General features: G+C 34.5%; 1 protein-coding gene across 2 annotated transcripts in view; it reads left to right on the top strand.

Moving 5' to 3' along the window:
* The window catches only part of LOC149802497 (uncharacterized), a 154314-nt gene that overhangs the window by 128809 nt on the left and 1031 nt on the right, over positions 1 to 24474 (top strand). For both annotated transcript variants that reach the window (XM_089951742.1, XM_089951741.1), the window contains exons 19-25: positions 2269 to 2593; positions 3784 to 4197; positions 6437 to 6554; positions 10904 to 11142; positions 14053 to 14227; positions 17769 to 19004; positions 19562 to 19724. In XM_089951742.1, the coding sequence (XP_089807868.1) occupies positions 2269 to 2593; positions 3784 to 4197; positions 6437 to 6554; positions 10904 to 11142; positions 14053 to 14227; positions 17769 to 19004; positions 19562 to 19724 (2670 nt within the window). The remainder of the gene's footprint in view (positions 1 to 2268; positions 2594 to 3783; positions 4198 to 6436; positions 6555 to 10903; positions 11143 to 14052; positions 14228 to 17768; positions 19005 to 19561; positions 19725 to 24474) is intronic.

The following is a 24474-nucleotide window of genomic DNA, read 5'->3' as shown; positions in this document are numbered from 1 at the left end:
AGTCGTGTTGATGCCACATGTTACCGACATCATCATGTTTATAAAATATCAAACGATATTCGTTTACATCAAAGTCTCTATAATGACTTGAATGCAATTAATCAAACTTTCGGAGAACGAATTGCTAGATGGATCATCAAAGTGGATATAAAGGTCAAATTCAGATATGATGGAGTACAAGTCCACTTATTAAAGGTGAACCATATTAATACAAATCAAGCATGGTTTCTTAGCAAACTGTATCCAGTATATATTGCTGTCATCGCGGTTATTGTAGAGGTGAAGCGGCCGCTGAATAATCAACAAGCGCAGCAAAGGTCACCTATGGAGCTGCTATTATATTGTTGGCAAAACACATATTGGAAAATTTACCTATCGGTGCCAAGAAATATCTAGGATTACTGGATTCATGTTCAAATGCAAAATGAGTTGAATCAGGCTGATCACCTATTTATTCCTCACGATCGTGTACGTGATCGAGAGGGCAAATTGCACACACAAACGTGCGCGTTAATTTATTGGATCAGTTAATATGTTCTTGGCAAAACATCAAGTATGAGTTCATGTTGAGCATGCAAATGGACATCGAAACCAAGCCATTGTAGAACTAATTAATCGCACACTTGCATAACGGTTATACGGACACCAACACACAGATCAATAATGAATGAGTGATAGTAAGGAGCGAACGCTGAATGGATAACACTACTTGCATTAAAAATACAAGCACTGCTAGTTATCGTAACATATAAAATGATTGCACAACCATCTCATTTAGAATCATTCGGAAATAATCTTATTTTCTATACAATGTCGGGGTTAGAACACGGGAAACGTCGCGTAACTGACATAATATGGTCCTTTTATTTATTTCTAAATTCAAATCGAATTGGTTTTCCAAGACAGACAACAAATTATTTATCGCATGCAGACCGCTATGTCCTCTAATCACTAAGTAACGCGTTTGAATAATTGGAATTGCAATCGATACAGCGAATAATAATTACCGACATAATGCATTTTAATTATTTTAATTATTTAATGGATTGCAATCGCAAGATATCAAAATGCGAAAGTGGTATTAATGACAAGAAATAGCAATTTCGTCGTAGCAAACAAACTTTGTTTCGAGGAAAAATAATATTTGATGTATCTGTAAAATCCAAGCACTCGATGAATTTTACTTGCTCTCATCCCTAAGCACAAATAAAACTGCAAATTTATCAAGTGTAATGCATACATAATTTTGGTTACAGCTTGGTTTATCCAATAAATGTACGTCCGGACTAATTAACGATTGTTCACTGATTAGATTTCAATCAATTTAGAGGCATTATGAACACTTCTTTTGTTAACGGATCATTGTTGTGGGCGTGATGAATATCTTCATAGTATTCTACATAAAGTATAAATAAGTATCCACAGAATCTGTTGCTGTTGTAGTCATTTGCATTTTGATTGCATGTCATTATGTGCTGGATTAATCCATTCAGACCGATCAAACGGTAACGTTTGCATCATTGCCTAGTCGTAGGGATTATTATAGAAAGGATATATGATGTTATTTGGTTGGAGATAGGGGTAATACCCGTCAATTTCTTGGTTGTTTGCGCACGCATTTGGATGACTTGCCATTAATAATCCACTACAAAGTGTGCGGTAAATAAGCAAACACATATCGATATCAGTCAACAATTCCAAATCGAATTTTGGGTTTGATAGATGTGTATCCAAGTCATTCACCGTGCAGTACGACAGGGCGCTGAACTGAGCTTATTCAGCTGCATAGAAGTGCCACGAAATACCTCAAAAACATTTGCGAAGAAAAATAATACATAGATACGCAAATACAGATCGCAATTGTCTCCCATGTTTTTGCATTCAATAAATACGTCAGTTAATGATCAGATTATTAGGATATATGTCACATTAGAGGTAAGCAAATGTTCCAAACAATCATTAAAGAGTAGAATAAGTATCTCCAGTATATTTTATAACATAGACTACTATATTGTATGGAATTCATATTCACAGCCAAGTTACGTATTGATTTTCTGCTGGGAAATGGCAATGGGCTCTTGTATCACTGATTGGCCCAGTATAAGTCCTTTCACAGAACAGTAACGTATGCATCCTGAGGTATGTAACGAAAAGCCTCCAATACTATAAATCTGTTAGAAAATTCATGTGCATTAATTGTTGACAGTAGTTCTTAACTGAACCCTTCATCTAAATTACCTGACTGAATCATCTATCGGTTTATTACAGTTACACATTTATGGCTCAACAGTGGCTATCGGTTGAAAATGGCCAAACAGAGTGTATCATGCGTGTCTCTGCCACAGATGACCTGTCAACATTTAAGAATCGGTTCTATTCCCACGTCAAGAGGAGCATTTCAGACAGCCATATGTGGCTTTCTGTTCTTTATAGACCAAGCATAAGCAACTTTACGCGCGTACAGCGTGCATCCTGTGTCCTTGCTTTTATCATGCTTAACATGATATCCAGCGCCATGTACTACAATCCTGGTGAGAACTACCAAACGGAGGACGGAATTGAATTAGGACCAATTAGATTCAAGTCGCATCAGGTATGTTCGGTTCATTTTAACACCAGTATCTTGCATCAAAATATTTTCGTTCCTAAAAGACAGATTTACCAAAATGTGTGCGTATTGAAAACATTTTTAAAAACAAAAATTTCGCAATCAAGAAATCCTTGACATTAATTCTTCTTTCCCTCCCTCCCTCCATTCCTCACTCCCTCAATCTATTCATTCATCAATCTTATGTTAATCAACTGAAAGCAAGTTTTGATTGTTTGTCTTATACTTTACATAAAATATTTTACCCTCAATTAATTTCACTGCTTGGTTCATTTACATTTTTCTCTTTAAGATGAAGATGTATTATACAATAACAATATATTCAAAGAAATTGCAGCTAATAATACAATAATAATAATGCTAACAATGATGCTAATAATAATAATAATAATAATAATAATAATGATAATAATAATAATAAAAATAATAAAATAATAATAATAATAATAATAATAATATTAATAATAACAATGATAATAATAATTAGCATTATTATTATAATTATTATTATCATTATTGTTGTTATTATTATCATTATTATTATTATTATTATTATTATTATTATTATCAATACTATTATTATTATTATTATTATTATTATTATTATTATTATTATTCGTTTCTTTCACAAGTTCCTACATCCTAAATATTCTGCTTTCGATCGTTAGAGCATGAATAGTCTTGTAGGTGTGGGGAACGTGGACCTGAGGACCATAAAGATAGAAACGATTTCCTTAGATTGGGAACCCCTTCCCATTGCACGTCGTGGACACTGGGAGGTTCAATGCGACTGCTTCAACGTTGCACTATGCAGGTCCTTGTTTCATGGATTGTGTATGACGTACATAATTCTAGGCACGCGAATATAATTATATACTTTCTTATTGTTCAGGAAGCTATTATACATTGACTCTATGGTTTTGTAGACCCGTTTCAAGATTGATTGGAAGAATACTGTAAGTTTATAATTATTCTTTGAGATTGCATTGATTGTTTTTTGTGTGTCTTTTATCCTCTCACCACCAGAGATAAGAACAATATATACACAAACTAAAATTACAAGAAAATAGTCACATTTTGCATATGACAGCTAAAATATGCCAAAATAAATGAGTTTATCGTAGTATGTGTGTCATTCCTTAACCTTGATTGAAAAATCCAATATTTTTCATTAGATATACATCTCCCTCGTGTGTGCTATGATAACAACACCTGCCACCATTGTAATAATTACGCTCTTCAAAAATTCAAGACGACGATACAGAAAGAAGAAATATTTTCACAGTAAATCTGAGAGATCCACGAAATACAGGATTCCCTTTGTGAAATCGTGGTTTGAGAAACGTCAGAAGGAGAGTTTGGAGCTGGAAAAACATCTGATTGTCAGGGGTTTGCCACGTTTTGAAGGATTTTGGCTTCCCTCCTGGTCTGTTTATGTTGGTTGGGCTCTAGTTGTCCTGTCCACAATTTTACCGGCATTCTTCACGATGCTATTCAGCATGCAGTGGGGGAAGCAGAAGTCTGAAGAGTGGTTGGCGACGTTCCTTTTGTCCTTCTTTGAATCAATCTTTTGTCTTGATCCAGTTAAGGTAACTTGCCTAATATATGTCTAATATGGAAGTACTGATCATCATTGACATATTAAAATATTTATGTTGTATATATTGTCAGCAAGACTACTTTTAGGTCAAGAAAACGAGATAACGATTGAAATTGTTTTGACATCATTGCGTAGACATGACCTCAAAATTGATGTATATTTGCTGACAGATAGTCACAAAAAAGCAAATAAGTATGAAAACTAGTCATGCCTAATCATTGCATTACATTTCATTTGGTACTTCTTTTCGATCACTTAAACAACTTCAGCTTGATAACGAATGTAAACTATATAATAAACATCGCGTAATGTCCCTGACATGTTCTGTCTATCCATTCATCTACTTTTCTTTGGGTTTATGCTTGCTGATTTTGCAATGACGCAATTAATTCGTGTACTATATTTGCATCGGAATGACGTATCTAATGCTGTAAGAAATGATAATCCGACTACGTTTGCATAATTTAGCAAGTAAAATGTTTGATTTCGAGGTGTCGAGAGCAGGTGGGCAAGCATTCCAAAATATCCCAATAGGCCATGAAAGCTCAACAAACCAAATAATTGGCGCCATAGAGCAACAAAACTGAGGAGACAATTAAACAAAGCCAAACACTTATTTGACTCTTTGTCACCTTGTGTTGGTCGTTAATCATTCTGATCTTGTCGCTTTGACAGTTTTGCGTTTTGGGTTTTGTTTGCTTTGATTCGTATCTTTATTTCGTTTGTACATTAGGGAGAGTACGCGATTAATATTACAGAGAATACAGCAAAAATAATAAGTATAGGAATTAAAGGTGGGAAATAACATACATTTTTAAAATATCATAACTCCATATAAACTGAGCAGTCTCCATAATAACTATTTTCCACAATTTATAACAATGGATTACCAGTTATCTAAAAATCAAATGTCACTGTTGGAAGGCAGCGGTAAACGTGAACCAATTTTACTTATTGCAAAATTCATGATCAAATGCAGTTATTGGTTCATCATATAAAAACAATGGAGTGGTTATCCATTGCGGCGATTAATATTCTACCAATGATAACCATCACAGAATATATTTGCTAATAAAGTTTAGAGTTACTGACAAAATAGTAACTAAGAATAGGTTTATTATCAGCATCGATACAATCTAACTTTTTTGCATATTTTCTCCACATTTAAGCAACAGTTAAAATGCATATCACTTGGAAATAATTTAGTTGTTTTTAGCTTAAAATAATTAACAAAGCACGGTCATCATTCCTAAAAGAGTATTCACCAAGTTAGTATCGGAATTAAATCTAATGACAAGTACTCATGTACCCTTTTTATCAATAATATCATTCCACGTGCTTTCACGGTTTTGTGTAAGAAAAGTATATACGAATAGAAAATAATCAGCAACTGAGGTACAGACACGAGTGCATGCAAAATTTTCCATAGATGAGAAATGTTTTGTTACGGTAAGATTCAAAGATTTTGTCACGATAATGGCAATGAGCTACAACTTTTTCATATTAGAGAGGAAATCAAACTGCGAGTAAGCAGCAACTTCTGACTAAGACATATCTTGGCAAAGTCTAACTTTCAAAGCATGTTCCTATTAGATATGGACATGAAATGTAACAATACTTTTCCATTCAGATTTTTTTATCGGGAATTGACCTTGAAGAATATAAGTTGTTTAGATTATTATCAAACAGTTTACACGTGTTTTGAAAAGCTAGGTGTTCAAACTTGTAAATTTAAAATCAAATTCGTATTAGTACCTTATCGCTTGTTGTGTCGTTTCATTTCTCTTGACTTTCGCATTACATATAATTGAGAAATTAGACAGATCTTGTCAGTTTCATAATGTTGTGAAAGGATACTAAAGCCTGTATCTACTCCGGAAGAACACTGTAAAAGTGACCCGAAAAAGGTTTTTAAACAGCGACATTACAGCGAATATGCATGTGTAACATAATGCTGATTTCAATTCACTGACATAATTATGCAAACATGAGAACAAATATACATATTTAAAGCGCTTGAAATTGAATTAACAGTGGGATTAGGACATATCCTCCCTGGAGAAATGAATGGCCGTAACATGCATTAATTTCATTACATGCGTTTGCTAACGGCCATTTCAACGGTCATTAATTTCATTATGGGTGTTGCTTATGACCGTTTTAACAGGAAGTAATTTAGTTAAAAGTGTTGCTTTTGACCGTTTTAACAGGCAATTATTTCATTACAGGTGTTGCTGACGGCGTTTTTCCTTGCACTATTGATCCGTGTTTTAAAAACAACTGAAATGCCGCCTGATAGAGCTGCTGTCCTGAGAGGGTATGCTAGGGGTATAATAAAGCATACAGGTGACGCCTTCTTTTTTGCCTTTACGGAACACTACCTCAAAAATTACTGATCCGCATAAAAAAGAGTTCTTTTCTATCTGCGAATGAAGGGCAGGACGGAAATCTTTGCAAAAATTCAGATCTAACGTATTTATTAAAAGACAAAAAAGATAGTTTTTAATAGTATATTACAGTGTAGGGATATTGAAGGGTATTTCTATTACCAAATATCAGAACTAACTTTATTCAAAATACAAAATCATCAGGATTATAGATTTAAATAATCATTTATAGAAAGGGGATTACAAAATGAAGGATTAAACATCACAATATCTATAATATTTTAAGATGTCACTCAAAACGGCGTTACCAATATTACGTTATCGTCGGGATTCGACTCCTCGTCGACTCAGTTACAGTAGAAACGTGTTGCTGTTTGCGTTAGCTATGGTTGCTGCACAGACTGTAGAATAAAACGGGCACGATCGGTATTCTTAATATCTGTTATGTTCCATATACATTGAACTGGCAGAATAAACAATTAACACACAATGGAATGGCATATTTTGCCTCCGCAACCTAACAAATACATTAAGATTGTGCGGCAACTTGTTCCATATGAAAGTTGCTACAGATATTTGTTCACACTTTAGTTATAGGATTTTTATACACATCACAAAGAAATAAGATTTTCAGCCCGCAATATTTAGTTACTTAACATAACACTGATTGACCCACACACATCAAGTAGGAACTCTGATTCGATGCAGATATGTCCTACTTGAACATTCAGCAATGGCGACGACGAGTATCTCTTGTTACTTATCTGATCAATGTTTTCAGCAACAATTTATTGCTCAAATAGAGAGTGAATTATGGAAATAATTTTTTCGGAATTCGCCAATAACTGAATCAACAAACGTTAACCGAGCTTGGCACTCATGCCAAACATGACTTAACATTAGTTTATCGAAATGTTTCGGTTTTCGTAAAAATTGATTATATACAAAGATCAGATGATGTCATCGAAAATAATCAAATATTCGATAAAATGATCGAGTATATACAAATACCAGATAAGAAAGAGTGAGCATATACAAAGATCAAATAAAAAAGATCAAGTATATACAAAAATCAGATACAAAATTGAGTATATATAAAGATGAGATAACATGATCGAGTATATACAAAAAGCAGATACAAAACTGAGTATATATAAAGATGAGATACAAAAGTGAGTATATATAAAGATGAGATACAAAAGTGAGTATATATAAAGATGAGATACAAAATTGAGTATATATAAAGATGAGATACAAAATTGAGTATATATATATATAGATGAGATACAAAATTGAGTATATGTATATAAAGATGAGATAACGAGATCGAGTATATGCACAGATCAGATACAAAGACAGAATATAAACCACAGGCATTTACGAATGGTGTAAACCAAGATTACAGGTCATTTAAAATAACAAGTTGTACAATTTGTGTAGAGCTGATCTGCCAGGAGAAGATACGAAAGCAGATGTTGGTATTTCTTGTTATACATCACCAGAAGTAAAATTATTGCTTCCTTATTTAAAAACTAATAAAAGTATACTATCAGCGGATCTTTACCGCCTTCGCTAACATTTATGAATCGCTTACTTTCGCTTACTTTGCTTAAATTTTCAAATACGAAATAATTTCAAAGTATAAGAAGTGAATTATAAGAACGCATAATCGACAAGCAATCCACATTATAGTAGTTTTGCATCAGCTAACACGTAAGCAACCTCTCCATACATGCTTGTAAAATTATCTTTCTTTTTGTCGTTCTCCGAATCATAGGAGAGGTAACATACAATCGAATAAAAAAATAGTTATTTAGCCCATCCGTGCGCAAGCATCTAGCATCCAAACTGTTTATTTAGTTTTATTCATGCAAGGGCTGAGAATATTTCGATGTTGAGTAAATATGGCTGGTATTCCTAAGGGGATTTGCCCCTTTAGTGTTCTGGTACTTCCTTGACGCAGGGTTGACATCTTAGTGGTTTATGCATACTCATTTATTGCCAATATTGTGTCGTACTTGAACATTAGTCTGGCTTGATAACGATGCTTTTCGAAAATTTTCTAATTATCCAAATATTCCAACATTTTTTTATTTCAACGGTTTTATGCTTTTGTGACATTGCGTTTTTTGAATATAGGGATGATTAGTGTTTGTTTACATTTTTCATTTTTGCGTTCCTTGGTTGACTTAGAATAAGCATTTTCTTAGCTACAAGACGGTCTCGCTTAAGTTTTATGATGGTCAAGTTTTGAATATTCTCTTTACAGAGTTTCCAACCATAGTCGACTCTTAATAGGTATCATGCTAGCATTTTAAGTGGAGATTTTGAAGTTTATTTCATTGCAGCAAAATCCGCTGTGCAGTTTCAGTTTAAACAACAACTGCAAATACTACTACTACTACTACTACTACTAATAATAATGATAATAACGTAGATTTAGTACCGCCCCTACCTTTAAGAAGAACAACACTATTTACAATATTAGAAAACGCATACAAACATATGGAAAGACAACATTACAATTCAAAAACCTTGAAATTACAAAGGAAAAGCATGCTGAGAATAGTTAAGAAAGCAAACATTACCAAATTTTTAGTCTGTTCTTGTAGTCAAGAATGGTGAATTTAATAGCACTATTGAATGAGATCGCATTGTCATAGTATCGAATATATAGGAATTTGTTCCACGTAGATAAGCCACAGTACGCAAAAGAACGTTTTCAATATGACTTCGTGTCCCACACAAGGCTTTTAGTGGCATTAACCGAAAGATAATTTCAAATAGAGTTGATACGTCTCACCTCCATAACCCGTCATATTCATTACATGTTCGTGCAATGAGAGCAAACTGTCATCATTCATTTGCATGGCTTCAGATTTATCATCATTCATTTGCATGGCTTCAGTTTTATCATCATTCATTTGCATGGATTCAGTTTTAACATCATTCATTTGCAGCTTGTTACATGTAGTGTCCTCGTATCCTCACATCGGAAATATACCTCTCTACTCCTTGGATGATCGCCTCAACTTCAGTTGGGCAGATTGATTTGTATATCTGAGTGTTATCAGCTCACAATTGACGAGACAATGGATGTCGATCTACGACATTTAAGAGGGACTGGGTTTACATAATGAAGAGAACGGTGCCGAGAACAGAGCTTTGTGGAACACCAAAACATAAACTTACTGAACTAGAATTTCTTCCAATGATCGGTAAAATGTGTGTCCTCTTGGCTAAGTAGGACTTTCACCTCAGTAAGGCTTTATCATAAATACCAAATTCATGCTGGAGACAGTGAAGTAACATATGATGGTCTATTGCATCAAATGCCACAGACGAGCCAAAGAGTGTGAGGACTGTAATCTTTGTAATATCTGAAACAGAAGGTCGTTAACTAGTCTCAGAAGGGCAGTGTCAGTACTATGGAGAATGAGTTATGCAAACTGGACGTTGCTAAAAACACTATATAAATTCAGCGGAGATGTAAGATGGGATAGAACAACCTTTTCGAACTATGCCTCTGAAACATCTGATCATGATGCCTTTTTGACCCCGTGTTTTTAACATTATTGGAAATAAGTGTTAAAATAGGCAATCTACTGTCTTTTAAACTTTCTGGGATTTACAGTTTTTACCTTGTTTCACGTATTCGATATAAAGCTCTTCCTAACGAAGTTCAAGCACTAGTTTCGATAGAATTAGAACCTTCAATACACCTGATTAGGCAATATACTCGATTAGGCAATACACCTGAATAGGCATTCAACTGTCTTTTAAACGGTATTGCATACACTACTCACTGATTTCAAACATATTAGTCTTGAAGCTGCATAGTAATTTGGTTTCAAATGAGCTGATTGTTCCCAGAATTAAATTACGTTTTAAAGCGTTACCACCCGCGAGTAACTTATTATTTCGCCTTTGATTATGGTAACCTCAGTATATATTTTATTGATTAATTCTAATAAAAGTTTACTTTGGAGTGTTATATTTCCATGGTCTTGAAAGATTTCAGTTATAATGAGGATTTGGCTGTATTTCATTGTCATAGACGATGATGGACTTATCACGCTTTGATTGCGCAAACACTTTGCACTTCAGCCTTTTGAACGAGTCGATCAGAAACTGTAAATAGTTTTACTTAACTTCGTTCGATTCTGCTGGACATAAACAATAAACTAATAAGATTGGTTCTAAGCATATAATGATCGTAGTTATTAAACATGTTCATTCTTCCGTTATTTAAAGATATTCATTCCGATAGTTTGAATCTATTTCAGAACTTGTATTTTGTTTTTGCAGGCGTGCGACGTCCCGCTCCACCACTGGATGAACAGTTTCTTAGTAAAGCCCAGGACCTACGTTACAAGGAACTGCGAATAAGAGCAGCGCTTCAAGACATCATAATAAATCTGGTGTACATCTGGATATTGTTCAGCATTGGCTTCAGCAACCGAGATGACAGATCTTACAGCCTTCGCCAAAATATCGCAAATAGAATCTTAGCTCCCAAAGACAAAGACCTTCCCAAGTTTCTTGATGTAATCTCCGTTTTAAATGTTGACTATGTGCGCACGGTTTAAATAACAATTAGAGGTCTAAAGTCGTAAAGTATTGTAATAATTATAGTCGAAAAGTAATAAAATTACAAACTCTGTTGCATGGAAAAATGCTATGAATTTAATAATGAATGATCGTACATGTATTGAAGAGTAGACAAATGAACTCTATGCATTCATATGATGCAGGCTTGATCTTTTACAAGATACAGCTTACAAAATGGATCCAACTGCATCAATAGCATGCTAAAATGAATTTAAAACATGTTGAATGAGTTTCAAATGTGAGTCTCTGTATGTTTAATATCATAGACATGTTAAATAAATTAAATATGAACTGCACAAATATATTCTTTATGATATGCATGCCAGTATCGATAACATCATGTTAATGGTTAAAGAGAATGTTAAAGACTTTAATTACAGATGGGTTTATGTTAGTAATTTCTTTAAACAGCAACGCCATAATTCAATTGTTGTTAAGGTTGATATAATTATAGAAATAAAGTATGGGAAATTGTTAAGAAAATAGAAAATTTTAGAACAACTTTTTGTAGTCTTTGATGATGAATATAAAATGGAAACTTGGCATGTCCATCGAAAAAGACCTCAAATTGTTGTCTATTAGTTCAAAATGTGTATAGCGAGTGCTACCAAAGGGGATCATGATCTGGCATTCCCACTTGTTTAGAAAATACTTTGAAAATAGTGTACGAGACATTGTTGCATGTTACACAAAACGCGTCCAATATTAAGGTCATTATAAATGTTTAGAGGCCAGTACTCTTAGAACTGATAAAAGCTTACGAAGCAGAGGTAATTTATATTGGTTATTAGTAATATGAAGGTTCAAATCAACCAAAACAAAGGTCCATAATTGTTTTATTATACGATTTAGAGCAGAATTAAATTGCTTCAGTGGTCCAAGCGCCATTTCAGCAGCATGAATGAACAGTCAAACTTGATCAAGACCTCACGTAGTGGCGGTAGACGAAGGATGGAGCAATATGACGATTTGCCACAAATTACGTGACATTGATTAAAAAAACAAGAGTTTGATATTGCTATTCCTGAGTGTGTAGTGGTATAAACTGTCTGTTGCAAATTGACATAGATAATAACGCCAGAAAACCTGATGAACTTTATAAAAAAATGAGAGGCAACATTCAGACTCCTCCTTAATTACCTACAGATGGGTTATTCGGTCTAATTAAAAAGAAATGAAGCAAGAAAATGTTACGACTGTACGGTCACAAACTTTAGTAACAAAAAAGAAGCCAAACTAACACGTTTTAGGAAACTTAAACAGTTTAATAATCAAAGTTATAAATGAACAATTGTGAGAGAAACTCAAGTATTATGAAGCGAATCCTAACTAGTCCTGATAAAGGTCTAGGAAAGTCCTACATGACTGTGTGTGTGTGTGTATGTGTGTGATTTGGATTAACAATTTTTCAGTCATATCTCTACAATGTCTGCAGTGTGACAGTTTATAGTGATGTCATGCATTGGGGCATCATGCCGCAGACATGTAGCATGATGTCCCACCTAGTCACATTATCCTGACACCAGGCAGATCAGTCCTAATACTAACCTCTTAATACTGAACGCCAAGCGAGACAGTTGTTAGCACCATTTTTGTAAGTCTTTGGTATGACTCGACCAGGGGTCGAACCCATAACCTCTCGCATCCGAGTCAAACGTTTTAACCATTTAGGACACCGGAGCGGTCCTAAATGGATTAAAAGTTCTTTATAAATGTGATCCTCCAAAAACCATTACGTTGTCAAGATGGCGTTGTCCAGAATCCTTCGATTACTTTGTAACAATTCCAGAATTATATTAAAGTACAAATAATGAACACTTTATATTTCCACTGGACAATTCAAGTAAATGTTTTTCCTCTCAAATTTTATTTAAGTTCGTAATAAAACGCATTTGCAGACTTACAACAGGAACACAATAAGTAAGAATGAACAAAAAATTCAAAATGAATTCGATTGCTTAATTTTAAGCTTAATACAGCGTATATTGCGACTGTATCTCAATATACGCTACGTAACAGCATACACTATTGATTTTGCATCAAATTAAGCATATTCACCTGATCTCACGCAACCAGGAGGAAACTACATAATTATTCTCAAAACATCGATAGCCCATCAGTCACTGAGAAACTATGCCATAGACGCCACTGAAGTCTAAATATTAAAATTAGTATTAATAATTGCCAACACGTGCGCATACATCTATTTATAGATCCTATACAAATAATACTCCTAACAGATTGAAGTTCCGTAGGCCAAACTTAACTAAAGATATATTAAACGCATTACAGCCATGAAGAAGAATTATAAAATTTAGATATAATCATATCCCAGAAGTTACAAAAAAAATATAGATATACATAATAAATGACTTTAATGGCTGTCTTGGAGCCCATCTAGATTTATTTTATTCAATTATATAAACCAAAATTCTGTTGAAATCTTATGAGGAGGGCATTAGGATTTCATGGTCGAATTTATTTGAGTAATATTTGAAAGAGGAAACGATGTTCCGATTGGTTTACTCTTTCAACATTTCGCCGCAATAAAATAAATGACCATTACAGCTTGATAAGAATGATATTTTTTTTCAAAGAAGCAACAGGTGTCATAACAGCCAGTGATATAAATCACTCCTACGATACTTAATCGTGTCATGACTGCATATGTTTTCTTTTTGCCTAAATGATACAAACATGTACTTATTGTTTCTATAATACCCTTTCATTTTGCTTAAATATATCAAATATTATTTTTGGCAATCGGCAGTGATTCATTGATTTATTGTTTATATCTTTATGATTGGATGACAAACTGTAAACATATACAATCTAAATAATTTCAGATCCATTCCAAGGGAGATTTTTTCACATGGCTGAATAAGACAGCTTTTCCCAGCCTCTTCCCGGAAAAAAGTCCCAATGGACAGGGACTACATTGGAGAGAGCGTGAATTCATAGCTGGTTTCGGTAGTTATCGTCTAGGACCACCGCGGTTACGTCAATTAAGAGTGAAAGAAGGTTAGCAGTGAAAATATTACTACTGCTACTACTACTACTACATTTAGCAAACATATAATCCTTAGAAGCTCAAAGCGCTTTACAACATAAGATAACACATAGAAACATTTATGAAAACAAGATTGCAACACAAAAACACCATGGTAAATAAAAACAAAAACATGCTGACAATAATAAGGAAGTAAACATTATTAAGTCTTTAAGTTGTCGAAATTGGTGAGTTTTATGAGATCTCCTGCGCGGTATAGCAGTGTCTTTGTATCTAATCCACTTACAAGAATACAGAAAAAAGGTTTGCTGATCTGTGATTTTAATCGAATGCTTTAAAACGGAAATATTCACTGGACGCATTAAAAATCATAATATAGACAAAACAAAAGTCCAATCATTGTAATTGCCATCCTGAATCTCCTGAAATCACGTCTTTCCATTATTATTTGTAACTTATAATCAAGAACGTGCATTTGCGAGATTGTTACAGACGTTCACAAATGGAGACACAGGCATTTCGATATATACTGAGTGTCATTTGAGGAGCAGTTTGACAGAGTTTTTTACTTGGTATTTTACTTTTCGTCCTTTTTAAACAAAAAGCAATACGAAACAGCTCCGATTTTGAAGCATATTTAATTACTATACAATAATCTCCAATCTGGAACGGTGTTCAGTGATTATCGCATTGCAATAAAGTACACTCGAGTCTGGAAAGAAATGACACGACTGTTGCACCGCAATACAATTAACTCGAATCTTAAACAGTATGCCTTGCTTATAGCATTGCAATACAAGCATAGCCTATCTGGAACAATATGCAATGGCTATTACACTGCACAACAACTTTTGATATTATTAATGATACTATAGGGATTAAAACATTTCCTAATTCATCTATCAATAAACGGATGACATTTATTTTGGGTAATTCACCATCAACCCCAACACCCATCCGACCCTCGGCATCAGAGATGACGAACCACTATATATGAATGTCTTAAAAAGCGACTTGCTCGATTTTAGCAGGGAGAAAGAAACTTACAAAACAAAGAAGGCCTTAACATTCAATATCAGTTTTATGAATGTAACAATATTAGGGGTCATCATTTTCATTATTGTATGGGAAATGGTGAATTCATTTTTAAAAATCTTTTCGATGGCATCTTGAAAAAAATGAATAAGGAAAACAATATAGAGTGTCAGTAGAATGCTCTCAATCATTTACACTTCAACATAACCAGCATACTCGAGTGTTAAATGCCAGTTATTTCCCACGAAAGGTCCGTTACACAGAAAGCGAATTCGAACACAAATTGTGCCTGGTCCCCTGTCTGTCTGTTAGCTTCGTGGCTATAGACAGTCCAGTAGTCAGGTAGGACATATTAAAGGGTAAACGGCCCAGCTTATTTTAACCAGATTCCCGATTCGGTAACAGTTAACGTACCATTTAGTCTAAAGTAGGACAGGACATCAGTACAAATTTTGTTCAGCTAATAAGCCGGCCCAACAGTGCATTGTCGGAGTTGCAACAGGCCAGTGGCTGTATCATCTGGAAATAGATTCGCTGAAAAAGAAATTGGTCATTTTAATCACATGGATATAGAGGCAATCTAAATTATATCAAAACATCATCGCAGGAAAAACGTTGACGTCACAAGGATGTAAAAAACTGCACAAATACACTGCGACAAGCAGATAATCACTTGTACCCGGTCTCGTTAAACGCGTTTGGGTTGCTATGGATTTCTTCAATTTTCCACCTTGAGATGATTTTTTTGGATTACATAAAATTGACTGTCATGAACATTTTAAGTGCTAACCAGTAACGTTGAGTTTAAATTATACAGCTCATCATAATAGTATATTATTCATATTGCGTACTGGTGTTCAAACCGCTCTGGTGGTCTAGTGGTTAGAGCGTCCGTCTCGAATACGGGAGGTCGTGGGTTCGATTCCCGGCCGAGTCATACCAAAGACTTACAAAAATGGTACTAACAAATACCTCGCTGGACGCACAGCATTAAAAGGTAAATGTTATGATTGGTCGGCCTGGTTTCAGAATAATGTGACTGGGTTGGACACCGTGCGACATGTCTGTGGCATGATGGCCCAGTACTGGACATCACTATACACTGCCACACTGCAGACATCGTAGCAATATGACTGAAAAATTGTTAAAGCTACGTTAAAAATCCTAATCACACACACGCACTAGTGTTCAAGGTTACTATGTTATACAGCTGTTAATACGATCAGTTTCAAATTGTTTAAGTTCTGTGTAATTGATCATGTCTTGTTCATAATCTATAGTGACGCATGAATGGTTAATCAATACCTGTGGCAAAAAGGAGAATATGCTGGCTGTGCCCAATTCGTTTTGATGAGAAAAAACTTTACCCATGCTGTTAAATTCAGAAGCTATTTTGCATAAATTTATTATTGTGGTCTTGCATTAGCAAATATGTGTTGATGATGCCGACGTTAAATGACAATGTAATCCTACGTTGCTATTATTTTCTTTACTATATTATTTTCTTTTCTCAAAAGTCGGCTTAAAAATGCATTTTGCAATATTTTGTCACCATGTCAATCAACATCTAAATATCCTTTTCGTAAGGTTATTCGCTTATCAGATAAGCACAGTAGAGAAAACCAAAAGACAAGCACACGAAATGAACAAAGAGAGAAATGGTTATTGATGAGAAATATATCTAGTCATTTAGTAATTAGGTTGCCAAAGCACCTTTCGTTTCGTAGGTAAGACTTGTCATATTTGCATAAGGAACAGGGCAATGTTGGATATGGCATTTGGTTACGGTTTTACCAACGTTCCTGGATTATTTCATTGATTAAAAGACTATGAAAGAACGGCCGTTTTTATACTATCAGGCTTCAAGTATTTTGGATACTCGTTTCTGTACCGCGTGCAATTGTTTACTCTGAAATGACCCGTAGTATTTATAGTTTGACCGAAGGTAAAACATTAGCTACACGATAAGCGTGCAAACCGAAAACTATGATAACATCTTATTTAAACAAAAGGCGAAATGTGAATATTTGGCTTGATAAAACTTGGTTTCTTAAATATCCTTCAGCTGTATTTATACTGGATAATTCCTATATGTTAGCAACTACAAAATTTGAAATAGATACATTTTAAGAGCAAAGTGTGTATCACAAACATACAGTAAAATTAAATACTTTAGAAACACTACTGAACAACATGCTTTCCCAAGGATGTATAGGCTGGCTGAGAGGGTACTAACCTTACGACCCTTGGATCCCATCGTTATTGCGTTCCTTCACCTGCGTAATATTCAGTTAACAAATATACCAGTAATTGGGATTAAACTGTAATTATGCCTCAAGTGCAGCGCACACATTGTTGACCTATTTGAGGGTATTTACTTTGTTCGCTAACGCATGATCGGTTAAAACGAGCAATGTGGATATATTTAGGGACAAGTGTGCTAAACTACTGTATTAGATTTTTGACGGTTACGGAGAACTTCCTTTAATACAAATAGTTCCGTTTTCTTTATTCCAGCTGAAAGACAAATCCCTAATCTGGGAAATTTTACCGTGTTTGGAACCTATGATATACCAACCGAAGTTCGTGAGAACTACTGCTTTGGCTGGAGAAAGTTAACGTCATGTTCCCCACTCAAGGAGGCGCAAGGATATTCGACGGAAGCCTGGAAATACACGAACGCCGTCGATAGTTGGGGATATCCTTTGGCCGGATCATGCAATACATACAGCGGGGGAGGATACATCGCACAACTGGCCGTTAATCTCGATATTTCAAAGCAAATACTTAATGAATTAAATACCCAGTCCTGGATTGATCGCGGAACGAGAGCTGTTTTATTTGAATTTACATTGTATTGCGTGAATTTAAATCTTTTTACTTACAGCGTTTTCATGGTGGAATTTCCTGAAACGGGTGGTGCTTTCCCGTCGTATACTATATTGCCATTGCGCGTCTACCAGCATGTGGGATCTCTAGGTATATACACTCTGGCATGTGAAGTTCTTTATTTGGTATATTTCTTCGCTTTCGGTATTCTATTAATCTATCGCTTTCACACGCAACGGATGGGATTTTTTAGAAATAATTGGCAGATTGTTGACTTGGTATCTTTTGTCATTGGTCTAGTGGCTATCTTCATGTATTTTGTCCGAATGGTAATGACCAATCTGACGATTGCCAAGTTCAAAGAAGACCCGAAAAGGTTTGTAAATTTTCAGCACCTTGCCCTCTGGGATCAGGTATTTGTGTTTTTCGTCGGTCTCCTGGTTTTCATCGCAACGATAAGATTCCTCAAGATCCTCGGCCACAACAAACGTGTGCAGGGTATGATCAATCTTTTAAGCAAAGCTGGCAAAGAATTGAAGTGGCACTGTGTTTTATTGATCTACATTATTCTCGCACATGCTGTGTTGGGTAGTCTAGCTTTTGGCTCTCGTTTGGATAGTTACAAGAATATATACAGCGCACTAGGAACACTCTTCATCAGTATAATCGGCTTGAGTCGCTTTAAAGAGATGGAAGAAACAGACCTGGTATTTTCCAAGATCTACTTCTTGGTATATATAATATCTGTTGTTTACGTAATTATGGCGAGTATTCTATCGATCCTGACCTTAAGCATGGAAGTCGCTCACAAGCACACGATGGAGGAAGATTCAGAAGAGCTCATTCAATATGTCCTTTTTAAGCTGAGGGGCATGCTTGGGTTCAGTAGTGCCTTGCCAGAGAAGAAGAAAGACAACGCTTATAGTAAGTTGTTTTGTTTGTTTTTTTTTTGTTTTTTTGTTTTCTTCTTTCTCAGCAATTATTCTGCAACAAAATGTCGCACATCAAAAGATCTACAATCAAGTGCCTCCGTAACTACAAAATATTGTATTATCCTTCTCAGGAAATGTTGTGTCTATAACCTCATGGTTAGATAAATTTGTATCTCTATGCATATAGCATAGAAGGTTATTGTTTTCTAGTAACGGTTCCCTTGCTCAAGAGTAAGAAAGTTTTAACACAGCGAGGTCTGTCCGAACGTCTTTACATGTTTGGCTCAGAGTCCAAATGAACCTTACCCCTGTATTGTATGTACCCGGGTATCATAACGTGAATATAAAATAATCAAAGACATGTCTCAATTTAAAATGGTTAGTTTTAATCAGTCTCTGATTTACAGCTTACCTGTGTACGAATTCGAATAGTAAACTTCATCACATTATCGTCCATCTCATTATTTTGCATTTATTTTTCATCTGTTGTTTTTGTTTAACAGTGGAAAAATTGAGCATTGCGTTATGTCAAAATCATTTTCTTCTAAGTTGCAGACCTTGGTAAGACGTCCTGGCCCCAGTCGGTATCGTGTCGTGACCGTTCCCTGTCCAAGCAACAAGATCAGGTCAAGATGGATACGATGAACATCATGCACGAGATTAAGGATGCTTTACGACACAATCCGGAACCAGTACAGGATTACAGTAACGTGTATGTTTATTCTAAGCTACTAATATAATATTGGACGAGCACAAAAAGTATCGTATTTTCAAATTTAGAAAATGAAAAAAGTCATCCGTATAGTCGGACGGGAGTTGTACTTGTAGTCTAATAGAGTCATGTTTATAGTCTGATAAGAGTCATAATTATAGTCTGATGGAGTCATGCTCATCGACTGACGAAGTAATGCTTATAGTCTCATGTGAGTCACACTTATTTTCTGAGTCAGTCATTCTCATACACTGGTAGTGTTATACTCATAGTCTGATGGGAGTCATGCTTATACTTTGATGGAATCATGCTTATGTTCGGAGAAGTAATGCTTATAGTCTGATGGGATTCACAATTACGGTCATAGTTATAATCGGATGGGACTGTTCTATGAATGCATGTATGTATGTATGTATGTATGTATGTATGTATGTATGTATGTAGACGCTACGAAATAAAATGATACCTTTAATTTCGTGATTTTAATCAGCCTCGAGGAAAATTACATACAAACTTGTGGCAAAGGATTAGACATTGCATTGATTTGGTTCTCTGCGATTTTCAAACATATTTTTCCAATATATAGAAACTATTTAGTATATCTTAATTGGTTTAGATATCATTGTCTTCCGTAGCTGATGTTTTCATTAGATAGAAGTTACACTTATCGTCTAGCAGCTTCTTAAATAGTTCAAGAATTTTAAGATTTTCCATCCAAAATATCCAATCCCATAATAGCCTTGCGCATCTCACGGTAACTGTGCATGGTTACTCAATACGGTGAAGAAAATGACTTCAAGCCGACAGTTCTCTTGAAAGGGGATATAATTCAGTTCCGCAAAACCTGAATTTACGTGCCATTGAAGTGAGTTTATTGTTATCATACTCTGATTGACTTTGTGCAGTTGGTAATTAACATTTTTATATTTACGTATCAGATTCATATGTTCAGCTTGACATCTGATTTATCACCCGTTAATGTAAATTGGACACAACGTTGAGTACTTTAACCTGAAGGAAAACGTGTTATGTACTTCACAGTTTGTTTTCTATAAAATCCTCCAGAAACTTAAGCAACCATAATTTCGTGCATAAAAATGAACGATGATGATGTTCCATTGGACAAAAAAAACATCTCGAAGAGACTTCGTAGCTCAACTGATCATTTTTTATTCTCTGCATATAAGTCCCAATCCGCAAATAATAAACGTATTATAGGATTAAATGATCATGAATGTGTATTTTCATAGTGTAGGTTTTTCCTAATCATTCACAAATTAAGTAAAGCATGAAGGGTTTTTTGTTAATATTATAAATTATACACTCTCATAAATAGCCAATCGTGATAATTTAATACTTATAGTTTTATCGTCCTTTCTAGTATCAAATCAGCATTATTTATCAAGAAACCATTTCAATTTAGGTAGCATGCAGATTGTATTCACTAGTCTTTTAACTTGGCCCTAGAATACCTAACCCGTACAAAATCACAACAACAGTTTTACGACACTCACAACTGCATTTGCTGACAAACGTCATAGTTTACACGTGTGACATTTGTTGCCATTGGTTTCTACACATTTAGTTTAATATAAAATCAGAGAGAACATCATTGCTGAACATCTAGCCAGTTCATTTCTTCTACGACATACCACCATGTTCTTAAATAATAGTAGATTTAACGAGAGTGCTAACTGAAGGTTAGAAGGAAAACCAGCAATCATGGATTTTACCAATGTACAACGGGAAAAATGAACAAGATAAATACATAAAGGTAACAATGAAAACAATTGTACAGTGCAATAACTTTAATGTCATGTCTTATAGCGTACACTTAACGAAGTCCATTCAATTTTCTTATGTGAATTTGAATTTACAGCGTTTCAAGGTAGAGTTGCTTGTAATTCCAGACATATACTTCGTTTGGTTAGAGAATTGAATGTTGGAGTGGAGGAAGGACTGTTGGATTAGAATGTTTGAACTTCGGTTAACATATATGGATCAAGGTGGCAACGTTTGATATGAAGTAATAGAAGGTTGGTGTTAGTGATTCATAAGGACTGGATAGACAAGTTATTCTTGTTTAAGACAAGGTTTTTGATTGTTTTAAGAAGCTCGTTACGTTTGAGGTCTGTCCTCAATAAAGTATTTGTGGTATCAAGGCAACTATAGAACTTAATTTGAATTACTGTTGCACTGAGTGAGAGATCAGTGTTGCCTTGCACTCCTAAATTCTTGGAAATGTCTGGAGTAAGTGAGTATAACAGCTTTGGAGTTACATGTTCACAGATATACCAATTGGTAGTTTTTACATTAGAGCTTTTGTTCGTCTGTTTTGCAGTGTGAAAGTAATGTATTTGTTGCTTTGTCAGATTTATCCAGGAAAACATTTACAGACTGCAGATTTCATTGGACACATTCTTATGTCTTTGTTTTCTAAGACGTATTTTCAAGTTTTCCACCAATACACACTGCTTATCATTTTGGCGATCTGTTTGACGAGTTAGAGTGATGTATTTAATGCCAGATTCAATAGTTTCAACAATTAAAGACGTTGGAGTAAATTAATGGTAACATTTTACACATCTGTTTACATAATAAATAGCCAACAAGTACTAGCCTCTAAATCGATGGGCAACGGATCAATGTTTTGAGGATATACATTGTTTTTCTTTATTTTGTCGGGTGAAAAAACTTCATACGGTTGTGATGTTCCGGAAATGCTTGATTTTATATTAAATTTAAATTCTTCATTTACCATTAAATTAAAAGTGTTCGAATATTTCCTTTCCCACTGTTCTTAAATTTCTATTTATGGCTGCGTGAACCGTTTTCAAGTATTTCGTATCATATTCCTGCCACTGATCAGCTGGCATTGTTGTGACCCTAGAAGATAAGACTTTTGGTTTGACATGCCAATAAAATCTTCTTATGTGACCACTCAGCACTTCTCGTGTGATTGTGTTAAATACTTTCAATAGACCAAGCTTAATTTAAATAAAAACAATATTCATAGCCATATAGTTCTTACACTTTGGAAGCACATTTTTAAAATATAGATAAAGAAGATATATTTCATTCTATCTGTAGACAATTCTCATGAAAGTATGTTTGGGTTTTATATAGGTGACAGGGTGACATTAAAAATTTGAATCCTTTCAAAATGTATCTTTTCATATTTATAAAGAAGACTTTTCTTTAAGTATATGGAAAACCATAAAAGGTAATGCAATTTCTCTTTCGTTTAAATGCATGAGTATATATCGAAATAATAACGAAAATAAATATCAGCAAAATGGAATGTTATATACCTTTTCAACTGCATGGAGTCATATCGGTGGAGTACATATCATAGCATTGTCGTGCTCACAGAATGTGTCCTATATTAAACATTCAATTCTATCATGTGATTAATTTGTTTAACTTACCTGTCTTTATCTTTTAGTTTTCGCATTTAAGAAAGAAATTAAATTTCTCAAAAATCCTCTTTAAATGTGTCTGTAATTGTTTCGGTGAACGTAGTCCGATTCACACCACCTCATCGTATAATAGACACATACACACCCACATTTAGAAAAACAAAACAATACAAAAACAATTCTCCATCAAAAATAGCAAATACCGCATTTTGTGTTAGGTTTTGGCGTCTCTCGTCTTATTTTAATAGATTTTGATTCCTCTGCAGATAATTTCTTGAATCTCGGTACATGACCCTTATTATTCTCAAATTTGACCAACCCAGTTCCCATGCTATTGGAGTTGTTGTTGTGTCTTACCTGGGCGACAGGGGTCATTTGAAGCTGGCAAGATGGTTTGAGAATTTTGCTGCTATTCTGTTTCATTTTCAGCGCCTTTACAATCACTTCAAAAATCTTTAAATCCCTCTAAATCATTATCTAATGCTGCTATCAATTTTTTAGCTTCTTTCGCGTCTCATTTTACGAAATTAGCAGAAAGTAACAGTTAAAAGTCACCGTAAGCGGCCATTTTGCTATACGATGAATCAGTCGAATGACGAAAGTGTATAGTGAACTATTCAGTTCAATGAAAGAATAATCGAGAAGGAGACAAAATGAAGTAATTTCTATTTATTTGCTAAATTGTGACTTTAAAGTACAAATAATCATTTCAGTATGAAGTGTCTGCAATATTCGACTACATTGCAAATAGTACTGGAAACAGAAAGTAGTCCCTGAACATCTAACCTAAGATAAAATCATTCCAGCTTGTATCACATGATCGTTAATACGAAATCCTATTGCTGAAAACCCATTTAATTTATAATAATTGGAATTTATATATATATATATATATATATATATATATATATATATATATATATATATATATATATATACTGATTGCAAAACCTTAAAGCCTTTTCAAATGTAATAGAAATGTATTGTGTCAAAAAAGGAAACCTACATATACACAAGACCAATATGGACGAGAAGTCATCGTCCCGAAACACAGCAAAAACAGCAATAGTTGTCGATGAAAATGTCATCTAAAACAAACACGAAAAGAAATTTCTACATATCGTTAACATCCAAACAAAAGCTTAAGACAAACAGTTTTCGTTACTTTGGCAATATACAGTGTCTTGTAGACACCTGATTTAATATTGCTGAATCTTGTTCAACAGATAGCTAGAACAAGAATACTAATTTCTAAGTAGTTAAATAAGGTATATTTCGGTCAAAAAATATGTAAAAGAAGAAGACAAAACAACATGCATGTTGGTATTTCT

This window comes from Sinohyriopsis cumingii, chromosome 3 (genome assembly GCF_028554795.1).
Source record: "Sinohyriopsis cumingii isolate HCF-2022 chromosome 3, ASM2855479v2, whole genome shotgun sequence".
Lineage (NCBI taxonomy): Eukaryota > Metazoa > Mollusca > Bivalvia > Unionida > Unionidae > Sinohyriopsis > Sinohyriopsis cumingii.
Note: the sequence above shows the minus strand (reverse complement) of the source record. Positions and strands in the feature narration are given on the sequence as shown.